Genomic DNA, 19,775 nt, shown 5'->3' on the forward strand with positions numbered 1-19,775 from the left:
AACCCTCAGAAAAAAATTAATGTATCCTCATTTACAATGAATCACCTGGGCTTCACCCAGGAATATAATTTACCTCATTTCTACTTCTTTTCCATGTGCCCAAGAGCTAAGGCTGGCATTAGAATGTAGATCGACTTTTTTTGCCAGAGGTGGTGACATTTTAAAAGGATAAAGACAGTTGTTCGGGTTGTATAACAGAGCACTGCTTTGGTTAGAACAGCCATCATGTGTTCAGGATTTTGACCCATTAATATGGACCCAAGATGGCAAGCACCTTGAGGCATCTATTGAGGAAGGGACTTTACCTAAGCCAGCTACCCATTAGAGGTATGGTCAGTGGGACTGGGGCATGCGGAAGGGTGCTGGGCAACATTCAATCGAACCCTAGTCAGTATAGGGCATGGGGGAATGGCGGTGGTGCTCAGTGTTTTCAGCACAATCCTACGCAGAAAATATGGTGCTAAAAATATGGATTTTGCCACTGGGGGGGGGGTAGACACATTTTAAAAGGCTCTACTTAGCAGATTCATATATGAAAGGCTCTACATAGCAGATTAAAAAGCATCACACTAAAATAATGATCTTCACAGTCCGAGAGATGAGATGACACATCTGTCCAACAGCTCACACACATAGGAGAAACTGAAGATTAATCTAATCTTCCTGCAACTACATGGTTTTTCTAAGGTTACATGCCGCCAAAAAGAAAAACAGTGTCATGGTCCCTCCCTAAAAATCCCTAATTGCTAAGAAGAACACCAGAAGTAAACAAGATGTCCCTTTTCCCCGTGCACACAAAAACAGTACCAACCTGCATGGAAAATAACCGTGCTTTTCCTATAGCTAGAAGGCAGACGAAGGTTTCGTAGTAATCCTTTTGCAGTCAGTTGAACGTGCATGTTGGACAAGGAGAATTTCGGAGTCCATAACATGTCTTCGGAGCAAATGGAATAAAATCAAGCAAGAAGCAGTCTCCATGTACTGTCACATGCTATATCTGTAACTCAGCGCCGACTGAGGCCAGTACAGTGCTCGGCCAGCAAAAACAAACTCACGATACAGCGGAACCTTTCCTTGTTTTACTAAAATTCCTCAAAGGAATACACACACACACACACACACACACACGAATCCAAGAAAGCAGATAAGTGTATCCACAACGCACGCACTGCTGGCAGCGTCTTTCACCAACTGATGCAGTTAATACCAAGCTCTCCCCACAGCATAAAACTGCTCTGCGATTCAGAAGGCAAGCAGCCTCCGAATTACATCACACGGTTCATGCTTAATCTACTACAGAACCTAGTAGGGATGGGAAGCAGGAGGGGGGGGAGGAGGAGGAGGAGGAAGTGGGTGGTCTCCCAGGCTGAATATATCACCCAGTAATACCACAGATGATACAAATCTTTTTTTTCAAGGCCACTAGAGGAGAAGGTTCAATATCCTCCCTAACAGATTAAGTTTACTCTGTTTAACCAGGGCTCTCTTATCGGATGCTTTTTTTATAATTCTGTTTTTGTAGCAGCTATATTTTAATCATTTTTTTTAACAAAATACTGATTTCTTTTCTAATTCACTGGAATAATGTGTCCATGAACTTATCAGTGAAAAGCATTTGCTTAAACGGGATGAAAAGCATTCCTAGAGAGACATCCCAGGTAGCTTTTCATCATTAAATCAGCCTTCAATAAAGGTCACGTGCTCCGGGCAGATTCAGGTGGGTAGCCATCTGCCCATCAACTTCCAGTTTTGACATATTTATTTCCTTCATTTTCTTTCCTCTTCCCCTCCCGAATTTACCAAATAAATGGGAAACATATAAACTAAGCTTCTTATTCCCATTTGGAACTTGAATCTGTTAAACAACTTCACTATGCTACATGATAATGTATTATTCACCCTCCACCTATATGTATGGACTGGTAATTTCCAGTTTATTGCATTTAAGGCCGTGTTCATGCATATGAACACTTATATCTTGAATAAAACTTGGTTAGTCTTAAACATTGTTTTGATGCTTTGGACAGTATAGTAAGGACAACTGCCAGTTCAAGAAGGAATATCAAATGGACCTGGAAGCGGAATTAAGCCACCAAGTATGTCCCTATGCAGAGTATGCCAAATCTATAGTTACCTGTAAGTAAATATAGGTTATATTGTTCCAAACGTATCTGTAATAGTTGTTCACAAAGTTGTCACCTATGCAGTCCCACATGTGTACTGTGCATGTGCAGGCATACTGCAAAGAAGTTTATTGCTTTGGTTCTGGACTGCTGCAAAGGAGGAACATGGGCTTCAGGTATCCTTTCATGCCATTCTCACTCCCCCAAGGGCCATGGGATGGGGGACTGTTGCCTTTTTCTCTTGTTCCATATGTCTGACTATGAAATCAGAGGAATATGAAATAAACAGCATCCTTCCCCCAGGCAGCCCATTCATCCTACCAAAAGCAGTAAGAGATGGAATCAAGAAGAGCCTCCTCTCCACCACACAATGTTCCAGAGCAATGGAGCTCTTTTAAGGTAAGTTTCCCAGTTTTTCCAGCTTACAATTTTGAGGTATTACACAAAGTAAAATTAGTTTCATCTGAAGCTACAGAAGGTGGAACACAAAAGAGTGCATGTAGGGCAATCAGCTCTACAATACCCTCTCCAAGTGTCAAGTCTTTGAAAAGCTTATTTTGAACATAGCAACTGTTTCCAAATTAACATCTCCTGAGAACATTCCCAGCAGCACAATTTATTGAAGTCTTTTGTCACCTACTTCTCACCCCTTGCTCATTCACAAGTCTATAACCACTGTACGAATTCATCACAATCTCCAACTATCATTCTAATGGTACCCCACAATAACCAACATTTGTGTTTCACAGTATCTTCCTGATCTAGTCAAGTAGTAACTACAGCCAATGAACACTAGAAAAGGTGTTTTTCACAATAAATCATACTGCCTTACTGTCCAGTTATTCTCAGAAATTCAGGATGCATCAATAAACCCTTATTCGGCAATAAGCAGAAAGCCAATTTTAGATTATATGATGCCAGTAATTACCATAGTATAAAAATGTCAACTACAAGCCAACTAACTGTGTTGGGTACACCAATAGAAAAAACTATAAGAAAAAGAATTTCTGCCCCACTCAAGATGGCCAACAGGTGATCGGCGCATATGTATCAACATAATGAATCAAACCCATCAAAAGTCAAATACAAAAAGGAAATGGAAAATCCCAACCAAGAGCCACTCAAAAAAACCAAGCACACCACAAACAGTGCAGCAGTTCCAGCTCTGGGTTGGGAAAATACCTGGAGATTTGGGGAGTGCAGCTTGAGGAGGGTGAGGTTTGGGGAGGGGTGCAACTTCAGTGGGATATAATGCCACAGATTCCACCGTCCAAAGCAGCCATTTCCTCCAAGTGAACAGATATCTGTGGGCTAAAGATCAGCTGTAATAACAAGAGATCTCTACCCACCACCTGAAGTTTGGCAACCTTAATATTCAGCCTTGTAGCTTCTGACTCTGGCATATTGGAAGGAGTAGACGAAACCCATACAGGCAATACTGAGGGTGGAGAGTACAGTTAACTAGGATGTGTTAGTGGGCAGGGAGTAAAGGGACTCTCACTATAGCTTTCCAGGGGAGAGATTTCAATGCTCTATAAAATTAGTTAACAGTTATAAAGTCTAGCTTGGCTCTAGATGAGTGATACTATTTTGGACATGGCTACCAGACCAAACTCTTGATCACACATAGCTCCTTGTATCAAGTATTCATGTTAAAAACAGTCTATTGGGCTCCAATAGGAGGCTATGAAGGAGGAGCTTCCAGCTTCCCTACTGCACTATTTTTGCCAGCAGAAACAGCCATAGAGGGGTGCTGTTTGCACCTTTCTCTGGCTCTGTGCATTCCGATTACTGACCTTCAACCAGTGGACCAAGAGTAAAACAATGCTGGATTTCTAGTAGGTCACTGAACTAAGATCACTTTTATTTGAACCTTTAAGGTAAAGGTAAAGGTATCCCCTGTGCAAGCACTGGGTCATGTCTGACCCTTGGGGTGACGCCCTCCAGCGTTTTCAAGGCAGACTCAATACGGGGTGGTTTGTTTTATTATTTCAACTTTTTAAGGAGGAGACAGCAAATCAGGAAAAGTTATATGAGAAGGAAAGAAACTAAGTAATAAAAGAAATTAAGGAGTATCATATTACTAGTTCGAGTCAAGTACAGGTTTGTGTTTGACAAAGTCCTTTTAACATGCTTTCCTAAGTTTCTCAAGAAGTCAAGAAAGACACAAAGCAATAATATGAAATCCCCTTCACTACTGTAAAGGAAAATAAATTAATCCTTTTTAAAGAATTTTTTTAATTATAGACACATAAAACCCAGCAGACCCATCAAAGAAAACCATTGGTCCAGCACTGTTTGCTCTGGCCGGCAATAGTTTCCAGGTTCTCAGACAGAGAAAAGCTTTTGCAACAAAAATCCTTCAATTAGCGAGACCAAGGATTTTGTTTGGGACTTTCTGCATGCATAGCTGGTGCTCTATTACATTCCCTACTCCAATTTTTACAGACATATTCAGCTAGGGAAAAACTGCTAACAACAACTTTATTGTTAGTACTGGATAATTATGCCTTGTGTTATTTTCCAGGGAAACACTGTTAAGAGTCTTTTGTTGTGAAATAATGAATTGCAAAAAACGGGGGGGAGCTTTCTGTCTCTTCTTTCTGACACAGGCAACTTGGCATCCATGTAGTTTTTAACTTAAAAGAACACTTCTAATTTTCTCCATTCTATATATAATCAAGTTTCCATTCTGTGCCCAGTTTCAATTAACAGGTCCCTAACATCTCAAAAGTGTAAAATGACTCCCGCTCCCTTCTGTATTGTAAGAACAGTTTTCAGACTTTGTGCTTGCTGTGGACATCGCTCATCACTAAAACTTGTGAACTAGTTTGCCTGGTACTCACACGGAGTAGGAGATTTTCTGCCCAAGCTCCTAGTTGCTTGCCATTGCTCCAGCAGAAGAAAAATAAAGAAACCACTGTCTGTACAACAGCATAACATCACTTTCAGGGCAAACATCAAATTAAGATAATGCCTTTCTAGGAATTTGTGGAAAGAATAATAAAACCATAGAGTTCCTGGTGATTCTTAGAAGGGCATGACATCACTTCCGTGTTTTTCCTAGAAGTAATGTTGTTGTATTGATGGCGCCCCCTTCAATTTACGCTGAGCTACTGCTTGGCAATCCTTTGTATAAGTTAAAATCATTCCCCTCTTTTTATAAGCCACTCTTTTATATGAGTAATTGTGGCTAATACAAATCAAAGTTCCATGTTATCTCTCTGCTGCTGCACAGCCTGAAGCATTTACTTTAGATCTGCTCTGCTTTACTCAAGTCACTTGTTAATTTCAAAATTAATTCAATAAATAGTACTGGGGAATTTTGTTGACTAGGCAGAAATTAAAGCAAATTTCATGATGATGGCAAAATAAAACATGAGTCCAGGGTTCCCTTAAGGAGTGTTTGCATCTTTAAGATGCCCCTGGATTCCTGTTTTATTCTGCTGCTACCGACTAATAAGGCTACTTGTATGAAATTATCTATATGACAGCAGTTATACCAATAATAACAAGGTTGCATGACTAGAAATAAAAGCCTTTCTTTAGACAAACTGTTATCTCCATGATTAGGAATTGCCAAGCAAGTCTTACATCTGCCATTTCTATTGACTTAAATTACATTCACTTCTGAAGTATGAGCACAACAGTTTTACAGCACGATGGATCCATTCCCTGAGATGATTATAATCTATATGCTGATGGTGGAGAAGACCAAAACAGAAGGGAAGTATGGGTGTGAGAAAAGATTAGGGGGGTGGAGCAAGAAATAAAATGAATTGAGCTAAGCAAAACATGAGGAGAATTGGCTTCTCAGTCTACACCAAAATTTTTAAAGCTGGACAGGTCTATAGTTCAACAGGAGAGTTCTTGTTCTGCATGCAGACTGTCTGGAGTCCAATGCTTGGCATTCTCTGTGAAAAGGACTGAGTAGCATGCGATGCATAAGGCCTCTATCTGTAACCCTGAAGAGTTACTGCTAAACACAATATACAATAATGTCTCTGATGGGCCAATCGCCTAATGTGTACAATGTCATGTGAGAATACACCATCCAAGATGCAGATTAAAGGTAAAGGTAAAGGTATCCCCTGTGCAAGCACCGAGTCATGTCTGACCCTTGGGGTGACGCCCTCTAGCGTTTTCATGGCAGACTCAATACGGGGTGGTTTGCCAGTGCCTTCCCCAGTCATGACCGTTTACCCCCCAGCAAGCTGGGTACTCATTTTACCGACCTCGGAAGGATGGAAGGCTGAGTCAACCTTGAGCCGGCTGCTGGGATTGAACTCCCAACCTCATGGGCAAAGCTTTCAGACAGCTGCCTTACCACTCTGCGCCACAAGAGGCTCATAAGATGCAGATTGGGCTGTGCAAGTCTAGCATCCTTGTTAGGAAGACATCTTTACAAACAAAAGAAAAAACTGCTCACCAGAAGTGAATGCTGAGAATAAATTTCGAGGCCCATTTTGTCCTGAAGGCCCTGTGGGAAACAGAAAACTTAGGTCAGTGGTTCACATTTAATTTTCAGGAAATCAATTGACAAGCAAGATTTTTAATTATTGTTTTACACATGGACATACAAACGGGGGGGAGAGATGCTTCAGTGTGATAGAATAAGCGTGCTTTGTCCTACTGATCATGTTCCACCCTGCCTTCTAGGATTTTTCCAACTTCTGGAGAGACTTTTCTTTCTCTCGTCAGTAACCTGCTGCCATCACCTGATCTCTGTGAAGAACTGCCTGATGCAAAGGCCAGGATTCCCAGCTTCCCTTCTCAGATCTGAGGCCTTGCCTCTGTGTTTCCTGCTGCCCATCACCTGGCCACCAGAGGACAACTTACAGCCTTGTGTGTCCCTGCCCTGTAGGAATAGCTGCTTGCGAACTGCCAGACTTCCTCCTGACATTCTTTTTATAGTACCATGTCCAAGATTGTAGAGGCCTATGTGATACAGACAACCACTACCAGCATCAACAGTTATAAAGTACTTATTTAAAATAAAATTTTCACAAGCAAACTTTTCACAGGTGGTTTGCCATTGTCTGCCTCTAACATGGCAACCCTGGGCTTCACGGGTGGTCTCTGTTACCAAATACTAATGTGGGCTGACCCTACTCTACTTCAGAGATCTGATGAGATTGGGCTAACCTGGGCCATCCAGTTGACAGCATACTAAACAGTAGTTTAATAGTAATTTCTCCTGAGATTGAATATAAAGTACTTGGAAACTCTTGCTTCTATCAGCATAGCTTCCAGGAATGAATGCATGTAGTTTTTGCGCCAGCAGCAAAATTGGTATGACAAAAATATTTTATGTCATACATGGAACCATCAACCACTTTTTCCGGAAAAACATTCTAAATAGTGATCATGTCGGGGGCACTCCTAAATTGAGCCAACTGAAATCCTACTAAACCAGATGTACAGTTAGATATATGCATCATCATTTAAACGGCTCAGGATTGTCCCCAGTAGAAAAAAATGTCCAAGAGGCATCCCATTTCTTAGCTTGACCTTCAGCAAGAGCAATAAAAGCAGTTAACATGCTGAATTTTCTTAGGAAAAGGTAAGAACATTAGCTCATCATCAAGTAAGACTCTACCTGATTGCTGACTGCTGTTTGAATCACTGGTTTTCCTTCCTGGAAGAAGTGCTCCAGCCGATTTTGGCACACAGGGGCTCACCACACCAAACTTTCTTTTTGTTCCTAAATGAAATCCATAGATGACCCCCCCCCCCCCGAAATTCAATTAGGTGTAAGTATTTTAAACATCTCCAGACAAATAAGACAGGGTGCTAGAATATACTGCTGCAAACACCCCCCATAACCCCACACCAAGGTCTAACTAGACATTAAAAAAGGATAACAGAGCTACACTTACCTGTAATGGCTGTTCATTAAGTGGTCTTCTGTGCAGGCATGCATGGGACTGTGTAAGTACAGGCCATCTTCAGAGATGGGGAATCCAGATTTTTCTAGAAAATTGGAAGTGCTAGGAGCACTCCCCTCTCTGACTTGTGCCAAATTTTCCCACCAAAACTGGCACATGATAGAGGTGGGAAGAATGTTCTTCCCATAATTCTTCCCTTGTTGTTGGCCCAGGGTCACCCAGCTGGCTATTTGTGGAAGAGTAGGGAATCAAACTCGACTCTCCAGATTAGAGACCACCATGGTCAACCACTACACCATGGGGTGCAGAACAGATAAGAAGAGATCAGAATTCATTTGTATGCTTAAGTCTTTTGTACATCTAGATCAGAAGTAGAACTCTCCTAATATCTAAGAAGTGCAAAGTCTGTTCTGCTTGTGAAGCTAGGATTGGAAAAAAAACACTAGAAGTATTATGTCCTGCAAGAGGCGATTATGAGAAACCAGCTTAGGGAGGAAAGTCACATCTGGACAAAGGACAACCTTGACTTTGTGAAATTTTGTGAATGGAGGGTTGTATTGCAGAGCATGCAGTTCTCTCACTCTTCATGCTGAGGTGACAGCTAGTAGAAATGCAGTCTTATATACAAGTCACACATTGCCAGGATCTTCCCTGTTGTGTTTGTGGTTCTGCCAAGGCCCAAATTTGAGATCCGAGGAAGGATCCAAGTGGGCAGTATAACTGACCAATGCATGGCTAGATCCCAACTGCTGGATCCAGTCAGTTTAAACTAAAATTTACCAAAAGCAAGCATTGGCAGGAAGATCCTTTGCCTGCCTCTCTATATAAGTTGTAGTTTAGTGGGAGTTTGATGGTTCAGTTCGCTGGGGTTTTAATACAGAACTCAAATCACTTTCATTGTCCGTGTCTACCTATAAACCCACAGATTTAATGCTCCTGAAAAGCTGAAACATGAAAAGCTGAAGTAGCTGACATATTTTAGAAAAGATACCAAAACCAATACCTTTGAGATATAACAAATAGAGATGTGCAATTGGTGCGTTTCAGGACAGATCCCATTATGGGTTGCCCAATCGTTGCCAGTTGTTTAAGATTTACTTGTGGCAGGTTTATGGGCTGAGATAAGAACCCTAGTGACTATTTGTCCACAGACCTAGCAGTAAGAAGAAGAAGAATTGGTTCTTATATGCCGCTTTTCTCTACCCGAAGGAAGCTCAAAGAGGCTTACATTCACCTTAGAATCATAGAACCTTCCCTTTCCTCTCCCCACAACAGACACCCTGTGAGGTGGGTGAGCTCTGATATCACTGCTCAGTCAGAACAGTTTTATCAGTGCCATGGCGAGCCCAAGATCACCCAGCTGGCTGCATGTGGGGGAGTGCAGAATCGAACCCGGCATGCCAGATTAGAAGTCCGCACTCCTAACCACTACACCAAACTGGCTCCAGCCATGCTATGCAATCAATAAAATCTTTTCCATCAAGTCAAAGGTTTGCTTTTCTGAGTAACTGAAGATCCTCCCTGTAGCAAGCTAATCAAGCACAGGGTTTTATGGGGATTTCATATTATAATTTTAATGCTTGTTCTGTGAACGACCAGTCATGAGTGGCGGTATACAAATAGAAACATACATACATAACCACGTGAAATGGTAATGTGGCGATGCATCCTCCTCCTGCTGCCATCAACTATGTGAAGTTGGGACACTCAGTGTGCAGTACTGTAACATATCATATAATGCACAGTTTCCAGCTAGAGACAAGGCAGCAAAGTCTTCCTATATGATCTTGACATTACTGATACTTAAGCCACATCCATATTCAGTAAAAAAGAAAGGCTGTTTATATTGTACTTCTGCCCCTCACACCTTCTACACAAGGGGGACTGGACTACACGGCCCTTTGTGGTCTCTTCCAGCTCTGTGCTATTTTGATTCTTCTGAAAGGTTGGGGGAGATGTTCTGGCATCCAACTATGAACTCTTAAGTAACTGAATTATCCAACTTGTTGCTTGGAAAACAGTCTTGCAATTATGCAAGAACCAAAGTATTCTACAAGACTGCAGTATAGAAAGGGTTTAAAATACGTTGTCTCCCTTGCCAAGGGCTTGGATCAGATGTAATCAGACCTCTACATTAGCAGTGCAACTACTCCATATACTACAGTAACTCTGCTCCACTGCACCAGGAACAACATTAGCACATGTCCTGACTTACAAAAATCACTTTGGCTGCATACTTAGTCACTTGGAGAGGGAAGCTTAATAGTTTAAAGATCATCTTTTCCACAGGCTGCAAATATTAGTGTCTTATTGAGGTCACAACCTCCAACACATGAGCAAAATGTCAACCATTTATAAATCCTAGACCTTTTTATATAACAGCATCAATTCTAAGCTTATAATGCATCTAGCTTAGTCTGCAAGCTACCTAGAATCCTGTGAATTTCAGCCAACAGTCATAGCCAATTATTACAGACAATAATGATCAGATAGCTATTCCTATGAATTTCTTAGCAAACCTTTTGCAGATTTGGTAGTCCACCAATTCAAACACAGCTGACTGAGAATAACAGGCCACGCCAAGTTTTAGAAAACCGGAACCAAAAGCCCATATTCACCTTGCAAGGTGACTGCTTGTAACTGAACACAGTTAACAGAACAATGGCGGTGGGGTGTTTTTTTTTTTTTTAAGGTAAGGATGCCTCTCTCATGCCTGGGCAAATGCTATGCAAAAGTCACATACCTTTTGGAGTGTTTTTCAGGGAATACACTCTTGGCCTGGGCACTGGCTTTATAGCAGAACCATTTTGACAAGCAGACTTGGAAGGCCACTCTCCATTCTTGATGATAATTGTGGCACTTGAAGCTGTCAATAACAAAGAAGAAATGACATAGAACACAACTTCAATTCAAAGAGTCCACAACCAGCACCACATCTGCTAGTACATTCTAGTTATAAGTGGGTATTTTAACATCCAGTACTTTTTACATTGGAACATAGACTGAATGCTAACTGCTGCTGGAGTTCAACCAGAAACCAAGGAGTCACAGAAACCAGGAGACAACCACTGATTGTCTGAAGCTGCTATTCCAAGAATCACCAAGTGTGGGGCCCACTGAAATCTTTCCAATCACCCACCCAATGTTTTTAGGAAATGGGTGGAACCAGGTGGGGCTTCATCCATGCAGATTTTTTTAAACATTGCTTGCCATCCCAGCACAAGGATCTTCATTATGTGACTTAAAGTAAACGGCAACAGTCATTTGACGTCTAGCTGCTCTTTTGTGCCCACCATGCTATGTCAAGAATGTAGAAGGTTTGGCATGGGTAATGGGTTTAAACTTCAAGTACAACAATATAGGCTAGATATCAGGAAAAAAGTTTTCACAGAGTAGTTCAGCAGTGGAATAGGCTGCCTAAGGAGGTGGTGAGCTCCCCCTCACTGGCAGTCTTCAAGCAAAGGATGGATACACACTTTTCTTGGATGCTTTAGGATGCTTAGGGCTAATCCTGCGTTGAGCAGGGGGTTGGACTAGATGGCCTGTATGGCCCCTTCCAACTCTATGATTCTATGATTCTATGGGCATCGCTGCTCTTCACCAATGTTGGTACAAGCTGTCCAAAAACTAGAGTTTGAGGTCCCAACACAGCTCTGTTGGATTTGCACTGTCCCATCCTTCTCAAAAGCATTCTGTGCATGTTATCCCTTTGTATACACAGAGACTAGTCTAATTCACCCAAGCCCAAAGACACAAAATTAGGGTAACCATATTTTGAAAAGCAACAGAGGACTAATTCAAACAAGGGATCATTATGACCCCCAAAGAGGACATTTTCATCAGTTATTTTTAAAGAGTCCAAAAGAAGACTGAGACCACAAAAAGAGAGGATATGTCTTCTAAAAGGAAGACATCTGGTAACCCTACATAAAATCTTTGTTTGGGAAATGCTTTCAAAGATTCATTGCAGCTGGATCTCCGACCAATAAAGTGATTCCAGAAGCCTGCATGCTACAGCTCTCAAGCTTGGATGATAATTGTGGGAGAGTTAAGGGGAGTGAGGCCATATCAAAAGCCATTCTACAAGGCAATCTGTACTAAAGCTCCCAGAATTATTCTTCTTATAGACTATCCTCCTCCCACATGCCACTTTTTTGTTAAGAATTCTTGCAGAACATTTTACAATCAACAAAAAAGGTTTCTACTAACCCTCCCCCACCTACAGCTATTACTACATGTAAAGCAGTAAAAATAATTCATTCCATATGGCTGGCTCTCTTTTCTAGCTGTCCATTTATGTACCACTATTGCTTGTTCTCCTTCCTGTCCCTTTTATTTTTTTGCACACTGTAGAGACTTTTCTAGTCTCTACAATGTGTTCCTTTCACATACTTATTCATATTGCACTTTCACATAACTTCCTCTTGGAACAAAGCCGAGTTATTACAAGCTTTCTCCCTGCTGTGAAATTCCTATTCACATACAAAGCATATCACTGGTTTTTATATGCTCCCAAATCTACTAGGGAGGGAGTGAAAGTAGGAGGTAAAGCAGGAAAAAAATCTAGCAGCACAGCCACCTCTGAAAACTAGCCAGCTTGGTGTAGTGGTTAGGAGTGTGGACAAGCCAAGTTTGATTCCGTGCTTCCCCACATGCAGCCAGCTGGGAAACCCTGGGCTCACCACAGCACTGATAAAGCTGTTCTGACTGAGCAGTAATAACAGGGCTCTCTCAGCCTCACCTATCTCACAGGATGTCTGCTGTGGGGAGAGGAAAGAGAAGGTGATTGTAAGCCACTTTGAGACTCCTTCGGGTAGAGAAAAGCGGCATAAAAGAACCAGCTCTTCTTCTTCCCTAGGAAAACTGCACCAAGACCAGTTTCAGTCTTCTTGCTCTAGTCCAGCCTTTCTGGACTTTTTTTTCCATTGGGAAACTTTTTTCCATTGGGAAACCTCTGAAACATAATCCAGAAGTGGAGCAATGTTGCAGAATATGGTTGGGAAACAGCTGTGTGCATGCTCACCCAGGGCCTCTCCCCTTCCTACCCCTTCCAGGCCTATCACTGGTCATTGGGGGAGGGGGGGTGGAATGACATGGCCATATATGGTCATATCAGCCAATAAATATTTAACAAATTTCAAAAATGTATAAACAACTCACTTCCACTCATTCAAGAAACCCTTCCAAGGCCATCAAGAAACCCCAGGGTTTCACAAAACCCTAGCTAGGAAAGCCTACTCCAGTCACTAGAACCTGAGGGACTGTTTGTCTCCTTATGCTCCCCGCAAGGTCCTTTGCTCTATGAGTGCTAATCTGCTCGTGGTTCCTGGCCCCAGGGAAGCATGCCTGGCCTCGTGGGGAGGAATGGGGACTATGCTGTTTTCTTGTGTTTCTATGGTTTTAAGGGGGATGGTTAGTTTTATTGGGATTTTTATCTGTTTTATGTAACCCATCATGCTTCTACGGAAAGTGGTGGGATAGAAATCGAATGAATGAATGAATGAATGAATGAATGAATGAAGGAAGGAAGGAAGGAAGGAAGGAAGGAAGGAAGGAAGGAAGGAAGGAAGGAAGGAAGGAAGGAAGGAAGGAAGGAGCATACCTTGTGTTCACACAGAATTCTGATCCATTCATTACAGAAATTTAAGTCCCTTCAATTTCTACCAAGTATCTTACCCCACTGTCCTGACCTCTGATTTCATCAGATCTTGGAAGCTAAGCAGGGTTGGCCTTGGTTAATATTTGACTAGGAGACTTCCAAGGAACACTAGAGGTCACGACGCAGAGGACGGCAATGGCAAACCACCTCTGAAGATCTCTTGCCTGGTTGCTAGACAATCCTCCAGTCGTAAGCTCTCCTGGCTACACCACACACATATATGATATATACTACCCCACTATAATTCCCACCTTTCCAACCTGTGTCTCCAGTGCATTTGAAACTTTGGTCACCATTAGTCAGGGTTACAACCAGTGCCAATATTAGCCTTAACTATGGCCAATACCAGTGAAGATAGAGCAAGTAGAACTGTGCATGAGAATGGTGGGAGGGTGTGTTCCCATGGCCTGCTCCCTTGTGTTAAGGATTTGGGACTGTTCTACTTAAATGTCAAGTATTTGTACTTGAAAATATATTCTCTCTCAGAATGCAGAGGTTAGCAAAAGAAGGTGACTACTCTGGGATAATAGTTCATGACATTCAGATATTAACACCTCTGGAAAAGCACACATATGCAAGACTAGCCAAGCCTACCTACCCATCACCTACAACAATCCAATAAAGCTGAGGTTGCGTACCACAATCCAATAAAGTTGAGAAGACTAATGGGCAAGTCATGCACTGCTTTCAAAGCTAATCTAACAGTTTAAGAAGACACTCATTTCACTATGGCAGCAGGACTTTAATAACTGCCCAGAGGTAAACACTGGACTCTAAAAGTTGAAAATAAATACCACCAATGCCTAGATAAAAACTAAAGCCACATCTGGAAAAAGAAGGAGGCTATTTTTAGCTGCCAAACACATAGCTAACTGACCTTCAACGTGGATTCTCAGAATCTGCTTCATGCGCTTACTAAGTCAGCATATTTATGACTGCAATTTTAAATCCCCTCAAAAGGCCTTTTGAGCAGCTGGGGAAAATGGTAGCAGCAAGGGCAGAGATACAGAAATGTGGGTGAGTTCTACAAGGAAAAAAGAAACATCTTAACAGTCAAAGCACCTTTGGTGGTTTGCGGATGAGATCTTTCCAAAGGGATTATACAAAATCGGCTTTGGGAACGAGCACAGCAACTGTATTGTGGTAAGAAAGCCAAAGTGGAACAAAACATCCATGTGGAATGTCCATGGCAACTTTACTCTAGATGAGCATTTCTTGCAAGCACAAGGAATTCCCCCAGCAGAGCACAATGGCCCCACCTCCACTCTCATAGCAGCCACAAACAGCCCCTAAAGCTTGTTCCTGAGGGCCGCCAGGCTGCAACAAGAAAGGGAATTAGGCAAGGCTGCCTCTCTTCTTGCAACTATAGGCTATACAGTCCATCAATCAAATCGGAAGTTTCTCACTGGTTAATATAACTCTTTCCTTATATGCTTGCCTCTCTTTCTTCAAGTACAGTGCTTATAGCAACCATCAGTCAGACGTTCTAGGACTATGAGACAATGCTCCCTACAAAACAAACCACCACACTGAAAAAAGTGTTCTACTGACCTAGTTTGATGACAGTACAGTGTTAACAGTCTTTACAAAAGAACTTGTTACAATAAGAATGTTCAAAGTCAGTATTCACAAAATTAGACCATATCAATAAACTTAAAAAGCCTCTGCATCTGTGTTTAAGTATGCAATTAGAATCAGATTCATAGAATCATAGAGTTGGAAGGGACTTCCAGGGTCATCTTGTTGAACCCCCTGCACAATGCAGGACACTCACAACTACCTGCCCACCCACAGTGACCCCAATTTAATGCCCAAGTGATCCCCACCTACCCACCCACCAAAAGTCTCCAGAATCCAGCCTGGCCTGGAGGAAATTCACCTACCATCCCCTTCAAGTATTTGAAGGTGGTTATCACATCACCTCTTAATTAATTAAATAACCTATTAATTAGTTAATTCAAGGACTCCTGTTGCAGGTGCTCTTTACCTCACAATAAGATGGGTACCACCAGCCAATTAATGTCTAAGCTGTTTAAGTGTAAACTCCAATTGGTACAGCTTGCTGATTAATTGGATCATGTCATTTTCTGTTTCTTAGTGGTCAGATAAGGTTGGAAGAAACCTGATCAGATGACTTCTTTGGCACCCGCCTTGTGGGGCAAAAAGCCCAGTACAAGACAGAAGTTTGCCAAACAGTCTCTACATGACTTTCAGTAGGGATTACATTTAACAATTCTATATTTGAGCAACTGAGTGCTTTAAGAAAACACATTCATATGGAGGAAGGACCTAGACCATATCCCATTTACTAGACTCTTAAAAGTCCAGCAAGTCCATAGCTATGGGAAAGCCGACTTAAAAAAAATTGATTTATCAGTCATTGGCATGTTCTTCCTTCTAACAAAAAATGCAGCACTTCCAAGTTCCAAGACAGTTCTGGAAAGAGATGAGTACTTTATATGCCTATCAAAGTTACAATAGCCCAAGCATAAGAACAAAACAGTATAATAACCTGCCTTACGCATGAGGCAGGGGGGGTTCTATACACATCAGCCCAACCCACAAAATTGCTTTTTTAAAAAAAGCCTCATTCTGTAGACAGGAATGCATGCAACTCCTTAGTTTAACTTGCATAAGAATTTATAGTTCTTAGCTCACTTCAAGATCTATTTCAATTTTTGCTCTATTATACAAAAATATCTTAAAATAAGAGAGAGGAGTTAAGAGCTATCTCTACAAACAAAACACGCTGCAGGAACTTAAACTTCTAAGGGAATCACAGAAGCAGATGACAAGACACAGTGAGCAAACAGCTAATGCAAGCTTGCTTTCTTTAAAGGAGAAAAGAGTCCTAGGGAAGCTCTACACTTTTATTCATTTCCCATTATTAACAGGTATTTATTAATTTACACTTGTAACAGCCACACTGAGCAAGCATCCTATTTTGACCTTAAAATGCCCCAGCAAGATGCTTCTTTCAACTCAGCTTTGTCTGTCATCAGCCATCTACTGAGCCAAACTATTATTGGGACTATCATATATAAATATTAATCTGAAGATCTAAAAGAGCCATCTGACAGCAAAAAAAAAACCCTGCACTGAGAAATGAATCAAGTGATACTTCCCAGACCTGATTATTGCTCAAACGGCAGTAATACAAGCTTACATTTAGACAGAATATTACTCTCCCTCCCCCACAAAAAGCACACTGAATAAAAGGGAGCCAACCACAATTTATAAAGCATTCTGACATACACAAACACACACACTCTTTATTGAATAAGAAACCAAACGCATGCTGCCCTTTTGCTTAAGAAAGAAAAGATGAACACCTACTTCTTCTCCCAGTAAATGAAGCTAACAAAGGGATTATACAAAAGCTGTAAGATCCCACCACCAGCAAGGTCAGTAAGGTAATATCGTAGTGGCTTCCTGAATCTGCCGGTGGCGTTAAGGTGGAATTGGAGAAAATGTGAGGAGAAAATTCAGTTTCTGTGCAACTGCGAAGTCCTCCTGGTATAGTCATTTAAAAGGATCAAAGCAAGCTCAAAGCCCGAAAGACTGCAGCCATGTTCCCCCGCTCTGCTAGTATTCCCCCACGCTCGCTCTTAGTGAATTAGAGTGGAAAAAAATGGTAAGCTCCAAGGCAGGCAGGAGACAAAACAGATTAAGCCAACTAGCAAATCAGGCTGAGAAAGAGTCTTCCACTGGATGCTTAATCTGAAAAGGAAACCTCCACAGTTCTTTGTCTCCAAGCAAAGATCTCCCCTTTGTTCAGAGCAAGAATAAAAAAACAAAACAGAGCATTCACAACCTCTTTAGGTGATTCCAGGCACTGGAGTAAACCAAACGGCAAACACACACACACACACAAAAAAGGCAACATGGCTGTCAGTGCAGAACCAATCTCTTGGTAGGAGAGATGCATGCTGCAAAATTTAAATGTCACAATCAGCTTAAAAAAAACAGCACAAAAGGGAGCCTTTATTTTCATAGCCAAAGGAGGGGGGAGGGGAATACAGGAAAGACTATAGCTGTACTGTTAGCCTAACTCATCAATGTTTTTAGCATAACAGACTTCTTTCCCAGAAAACAGCCTTGAGTTACTTCAGTATGTGCTACCATTCTCCCCCCCCCCCAAATCCCTACCTTGTGTCCTATATTTTATACAGTTCAAGGCACTGACAAACAAGCCTCTCTTATTAACTCTTTTTGCACTTAAACTATATGCTCTTAAGCATTTGCATAAGGCTGTAAATGACAAGTAAACTTGTGACACATGCATTTATACAAAAAGATTTAATAAGGTAGGAAAAATATTGTTTCTTGCATAGCTAGAGACTATCACCGCTCATGACAGGACATGCACAAAAGTCACTCAAGACATCAATTAACATTTTCTGATCGATAGCTAAAGCAGCATATAAAGGTCAAGAGCTGGAGGCAAGGTCATTGGTCTGAACAACAGGCGAAAACAAGCCATCTCATACTGTAGCCAACTAGTCACTGGAGTAAAAGATTATCAGGATTGACTTACATTTATTGCTGCAAGTACTTTGGTCACTCTGCGTGCTGCTGACCGAAGAGAGACTAGGGGTTCTCCGAAATCCTGGTCCTTTGACGGGCACTTTTGATTTAGGAATTCCTTTGCCAGCACTGGTCAAAGATCCAGGCAATGCTCTTGCAGGTGTGAGCCTCCCTTTAGGAGAAAAAGATGCTGCTCCTATCAGTGTAAAGAGAAAGAATGAGCCAGGGCTGATAGTCACACAAAAAGTCACGATAACATGGTAGTATGAATTGCTTTCAACACTCAAAACATATATTACATTATTGTAATCATTACAATAGCTCTGTAAGCTAGAGCAGTATGATTTCCATGGTAGAGACTGAGACGGGGGCGTGGCAAGACTAAGGTCAGGAGCACGCTTTCCCAACCAGGGTTTCATGAAACCATGGAGTTTCTTGATGACCTCAGAAGGGTTTCCTGAATGGATGGGAGCTGATTAATTTTAAATATATTTTTTGAATTTGTTAAACATTTGTGAGGTGATAAAACCATATATGGTCATGTTGACCCACCCTTCTGCCCAAAATGGTCAGTGATGGCCTGGAGGAAGTGGGAAGGGAAGGGGCCCTGGGTGGGTTTCTGCACAGCTATGCTTCCCAACCATATTCTGCATGAGCGCACCATCTCTGGGGTTTCTTGAAGCATGAAGAATGTTTCAGGGGGTTTTCAATGGTAAAAAAGTTGAGAAAGGCTGATCAAGAAAATAGCTAGCCTTAAAATCATCTTGAAAGGTCAGTGGAGGGGCAAGATCTGAATCTTTGATGAAAATCCTGTGCTCATCTCTAAATTGCTTAAAAGTAAAAACAGTGTTAATCCATCCTTATCTATTGTTGTTCCTCTATATATTTGTGAAACAGCCTAGGGGGTGGGACATGTCCGGCTGTCCATGTTAGAATAGGGCCAATCAGGGCGCAGCCAGCTTTGCCCTAATTGGACCTGCCCCTGCAGCTCCTGCCCTCCGTCCCTGGACTCTAGCCTCTTTGCTCTCATGCTCTCAGATGCCTCAGTGCCTGGAGCCAGCAGCAGGTGAGGGGAGAGGGCCCTGGCCTCCTGGCCTGCTAGGCTGAGCCTACTAATGATGGCCTCCCAGCCTGCTGACTGCCTGCTAAGGAGCTCTGTCCCCGGCCTACTAACAAGCTGTCCAGCCCCTGCCCACCCCACTTGATCCAACTGCGAGCTGCTGCCCAAAGCCACCTTAAGCTGCCAGGCCAGGGGCCTTTCAAGGCCCGTTCTTAGGAACGGGGTTTGAAGCTAGTTTCTCTAATAATCTGGGGAAAGTTGCATGGCTCTCGAAAAGAATAATGGAGTTAGAAGGGATCTCCAGGGTCATCTAGTTCAACCTCCTGCAGAATACAGGAAACTCACAACTATCTGCCCACCCACAGTGACCCTATTCCATGCCCCCCCCCCCAAAAATAGAACAGGTTGCAACAGCTGTTAAACTTCGTAAGAACTTACTATTTACACATACTTATTGGTCATGTTTCTGAAAACTATTTGCATTAAATAAGACATCCTGCAATACTGATATTGATCAA

General features: G+C 42.0%; 1 protein-coding gene across 6 annotated transcripts in view; it reads right to left on the bottom strand.

The window, feature by feature from the left end:
* The window catches only part of MTUS1 (microtubule associated scaffold protein 1), a 115,302-nt gene that overhangs the window by 51,995 nt on the left and 43,532 nt on the right, over positions 1-19,775 (bottom strand). For 3 of the 6 annotated variants that reach the window (XM_077302110.1, XM_077302108.1, XM_077302109.1), the window contains exons 4-7: positions 18,208-18,393; positions 10,755-10,877; positions 7,723-7,827; positions 6,553-6,603 (exon numbers count right to left, since the gene is read on the bottom strand). In XM_077302110.1, coding sequence (XP_077158225.1) covers positions 6,553-6,603; positions 7,723-7,827; positions 10,755-10,877; positions 18,208-18,393 — 465 coding nt within the window. Of the gene's footprint in view, positions 1-811; positions 1,261-6,552; positions 6,604-7,722; positions 7,828-10,754; positions 10,878-17,006; positions 17,494-18,207; positions 18,394-19,775 lie in introns of those variants that run through there. The other 3 variants (XM_077302112.1, XM_077302111.1, XM_077302113.1) reach the window with 3 other exon arrangements.

This window comes from Paroedura picta, chromosome 10 (genome assembly GCF_049243985.1).
Source record: "Paroedura picta isolate Pp20150507F chromosome 10, Ppicta_v3.0, whole genome shotgun sequence".
Lineage (NCBI taxonomy): Eukaryota > Metazoa > Chordata > Lepidosauria > Squamata > Gekkonidae > Paroedura > Paroedura picta.